Source organism: Sorex fumeus, unplaced genomic scaffold (genome assembly GCF_029834395.1).
Source record: "Sorex fumeus unplaced genomic scaffold, SorFum_2.1 ptg000054l, whole genome shotgun sequence".
Classification (NCBI taxonomy): domain Eukaryota; kingdom Metazoa; phylum Chordata; class Mammalia; order Eulipotyphla; family Soricidae; genus Sorex; species Sorex fumeus.
In genome coordinates, this window is record NW_026606111.1 from 2,676,852 (window position 1) to 2,680,491 (window position 3,640).

The 3,640-nt window shown below is 68.5% G+C and overlaps 1 protein-coding gene across 1 annotated transcript; it reads right to left on the bottom strand.

Moving 5' to 3' along the window:
- LOC130033497 (lymphocyte antigen 6H-like) lies at nt 1–1,497 on the bottom strand. The gene is made up of 4 exons (XM_056125242.1): nt 1,291–1,497; nt 729–842; nt 366–485; nt 1–265 (listed from the first exon to the last, which is right to left on the bottom strand). Exons 2-4 carry the CDS (start codon nt 775–777, stop codon nt 30–32), a joined length of 405 nt encoding a protein of 134 aa, XP_055981217.1. The 5' UTR covers nt 778–842; nt 1,291–1,497; the 3' UTR covers nt 1–29.
- Nucleotides 1,498–3,640: the final 2,143 nt, after the last annotated feature.

Genomic DNA, 3,640 nt, shown 5'->3' on the forward strand with positions numbered 1-3,640 from the left:
CAGGGGAGGGGGCTGCTCCAGGCTGGGGGTCAGGGGCCAGCCCAGAGCAGGGCGGGCCCCAGGGCCAGCAGCAGCGCGGCGGCCAGGCCCGCCAGGCCGCCCCGCGCCCGCACCCCCCGGTTGCACAGATCCGTCTCGCAGCAGTCCACGTCCACCTTCAGCACGCCCGAGTTGATGAAGCCCATCAGGTAGTCAGAGAAAAAGTGGCGCTTGACGAAGTCGCAGGACGAGGCGCACATCTTGTTCACCGAGTGGTCCTTCCGGCCTGCGGACGGGCCAGTGCTGCAGCCCCGAGCAGGGACCCCCGGACCGCAGGGCAAGGCCGCTGCCCACCCGGCCCCCACGGGAAGGACCCGCGCACTCACTGCTGCTGGGGTCGGCGATGCGCACGCTGGCGCACACCGTGTCCGACGGCAGGCAGGGCTTGGGCGTGCAGTGGCTGGAGTTGGTGGTCAGCGTGCAGTCCTGGCACCACAGGCCCTGAGCTGCGGGGGTAGCGGGACGTGAGGGCTGCAGGGCCCGCAGCCCGCAGCCCCCCAGCCGCGCCACGCGCCCACCCCCGCCCCCCGCCGGCCAGGGCTGCGGGCAGGACCCTGGGGACAGGGGGCTGGGCACGGGAGGCGGTCAGTGAGAGCCAGGCCAGGGTGGGATGGGGCCGGGGCCCTCGCGAAGGGGGGAGGAGGCAGAGAGGGGAGGGTGACACCCACAGCCCCGCGCCCCGGACTCACCGGGCGCCGAGCACAGCAGGGCGAGCACCACCAGGCAGAGGCCCTGCATGGCGCCGGCAGCGGCAGCTCCGGGTTGGGGGGCGCGGGCTGTGCGCGGGGGTCCGGGGGCGCGGCCTGGCACGGAGCGCGAGGTCAGCGGGCGCCCCCAAGGCCCGCGCACGCCCCCGGGGGAGGCCGGCCCGCACCTGGGGGCGGGAGCGCGGCGCGTGCTCGTCCCCCCGCCCCCCCGCCCGCGCTCACCGGGGGCGCCCACACCCGGGGGCCAGCGGGGGCCCGCACGACCTCGCCTTTCGCCTTTCGGGGGACACAGCCAGCCGCAGACCCGGACCCCGCGAGGGCGGAGCGGGGCGGGGCGGGGCGCGCGGGGTCGGGGGGCCCGGCACCGCCCCCGTCCCCAGCCCGCGCCCGCACCCCCGCCCCGCACCCCGCGCCCCGCGCCCCCTCGGCCCGGCCCGAACCCCCGCCCCGCGCCCCACACCCCGCGCCCCGCACCTCCGTGTCCCGCGGCCCCGCCCCGCGCCCCCTACCCCCTCGGCCCGGCCCCGCGCCCGCCTCCCCCTACCCGGGCGTGGGCCGGAGGGTCCCTTCCCCCTCCGCTCGGCCCCGGTCCCCTCGGAATTTCTCGGAAGGTGATGGAGAAAGGAAGCGCCGCGCACAAAGACGCAGGCGGGGCGCGCGCGGGGCGGGGCGGGCGCAGGCCCTGGTGCCCACCCCGCGGGCGCCGCCCCCGCGCGCCTTCCCGCGCCGCGACCCCCGGCGCACGCTCCCCGCACCCCGGGGGCCGCCAGCCCACCCGGCCCGCGGAGCTCAGGGCGCGGGGTTCCGGCGCCCGCGCCTCCACCGCCCACCTGCCACCTGCCTCCCCGGGCGGGGACCGGCCGGCTGGGCCCCCGCACTCGGCCCTGCCACGCGCGGAACGCTGAAGTCTCAGCCCCGGGCTGCGTTCAGCCTGGCGGCATCGAGGGACGCCCAAGTCCGCTGTCCCCACCCTTGGCAACGCCTCTTCTGCAGTCCCGCCGCCACCTGCGCCCAGCGCCCACCGGGAGAGGGCCGCGCACCTGTGCCAGTACACGCAGGACCCTCGCAGCGCGGGTCAGCGGCCGCCGGGAGGTCACCCGGTTCAGTCCAAGGCAGCCTGAACGACAGTGCATAAGGAGGGGTGTGCCTTGCGGCTGGACACCTAGGGTCGCTCTTGCGCACCCCACCCCCAGTATGGTCCCCGAACCCGCCTTGAGCACTGCTGGGTGTGGCCCCCAACCAACACCTAGAAGGCAGGCAAGGCTGGAGCGGCAGGCCAGCAAGGAGGGGTCCCTCGCTCCTGGACACCACGGAGCTCGATCCCTGGCATCCCGTATGGTCCCTGAGCAGAGTCAGGAGTCGTTCTGAGCATTGCCAGGTGAGGCCACGAAGATGTGAACCCAGCCCCCACAGCCTCACAGAGGGGCCCACAGACCCCACACGGGGTGTCAGCTCGGGCCACGGGTATGCCACGAAGGAGAGCGCTAGTCCCCGCATCCGGAGAATATGGTTGATGAAGAGGCACCCAGGGGCTTGCTTCCTGAGGTGCCTTGAGGAGGGGGCGTCCAGGCCCCCAGGAGAAATACGCTCCTAGTGTGGCAGCGCCCACAGGGCTGAGGGTTCATGGAAACCACCTGCCTGCCGGCTTCGTGCAGCCCACCCCAGCTCCCCCAGCGCTCAGCCGGAAGTGGCCCCGGCATCTCAAGTTGTAGCATCTCCACCACCCACCCAAGAAATACACACTGAAAGTTAAAGGGGTGAGTGGTAAATTTTGTGAAATATACACAGTTCAGAAAAGCTTGTTGAAGTAGAATGATTCAGCCGAGCTGCAGAGCTGAGGGTCATCACAAAGACCAGCCCAGGGGGTGAGGGAAACAGGGAAGGGGACAGGGCATGGAGGGACGGAGTAGAAGCCTAGAGTGTCCAGGACAGCAGAGGCAGAATCGCACTCAGTATCTGGGTGTGAGAACTCAGACGGGTATGAGTGATCTTCCCCAAGTGTGAGTGTGTGATCTCCACAGGGTGTGAGTGATTTCACCGGTGTGCGTGATCTCCCCTCAGCTGTGAGTGACCTCAGTCGGGTGTGTGTGATCTCCCCTGTGTGCGTGAGCTCAGCTGAGTGTGTGATCTCCGCTAGGTGTGAGTGATCTCAGCCGGGTGTGCGTGATCTCCCCTGGGTGTATGTGATCTCCGCTGGGTGTGAGTTATCTCCAGTGGGTGTGAGTGATCTCCCCCAGTTGTGTGTGATCTTCGCTGGGTGTGAGTGATCTTCGCTGGGTGTGAGTGATCTCCACTGGGTGTGAGTGATCTTCGCTGGGTGTGAGTGATCTCCGCTGGGTGTGACTGATCTCCACTGGGTGTGACTGATCTCCACTCGGTGTGAGTGATCTCCCCCCGGGTGTGTGTGATCTCAACTGGGTATGAGTGATCTCTGCTGGGTGTGAGCGATCTCCCCCGGCTGTGTGTGATTTCAGCTGGGTGTGAGTGATCTCTGCTGGGTGTGAGCGATCTCCCCTGCGTGTATGTGATCTCCGCTGGTTGTGAGTGATCTCCACTGGGTGTGAGTGATCTCTGCTGGGTGTGAGTGATCTTCCCAAGTGTGTGTGATTTCAGCAGGGTGTGAGTGATCTCCGCTGGGTGTGAGTGATTTCTGCTGGGTGTGAGTGATCTCCACTGGGTGTGAGTGATCTCTGCTGAGTGTGAGTGATCTCTTTTGGGTGTGAGTGATCTCAGTCGGGTGTGATCTCCCCTGTGTGTATGTGATCTCCACTGGGTGTAAGTGATCTCCGTGGGGTGTGAGTGATCTCAGGTGGGTATGAATGATCTCAGCCGGGTGTGTGTGATCTCATCTGGGTGTGAGTGATCTCCGTGGGGTGTGAGAGATCTCCGCTGGG

Coding starts and splice junctions, on each gene's coding strand:
- LOC130033497 (XM_056125242.1), bottom strand. CDS start 777: ATGCAGGGCCTCTGCCTGGTGGTGCTCGCCCTGCTGTGCTCGGCGCCC. Junction 486..728: donor CCTGCTGTGCTCGGCGCCCG/GTGAGTCCGGGG, acceptor CTACCCCCGCAG/CTCAGGGCCTGTGGTGCCAG. Junction 266..365: donor CATCGCCGACCCCAGCAGCA/GTGAGTGCGCGG, acceptor GCCCGTCCGCAG/GCCGGAAGGACCACTCGGTG.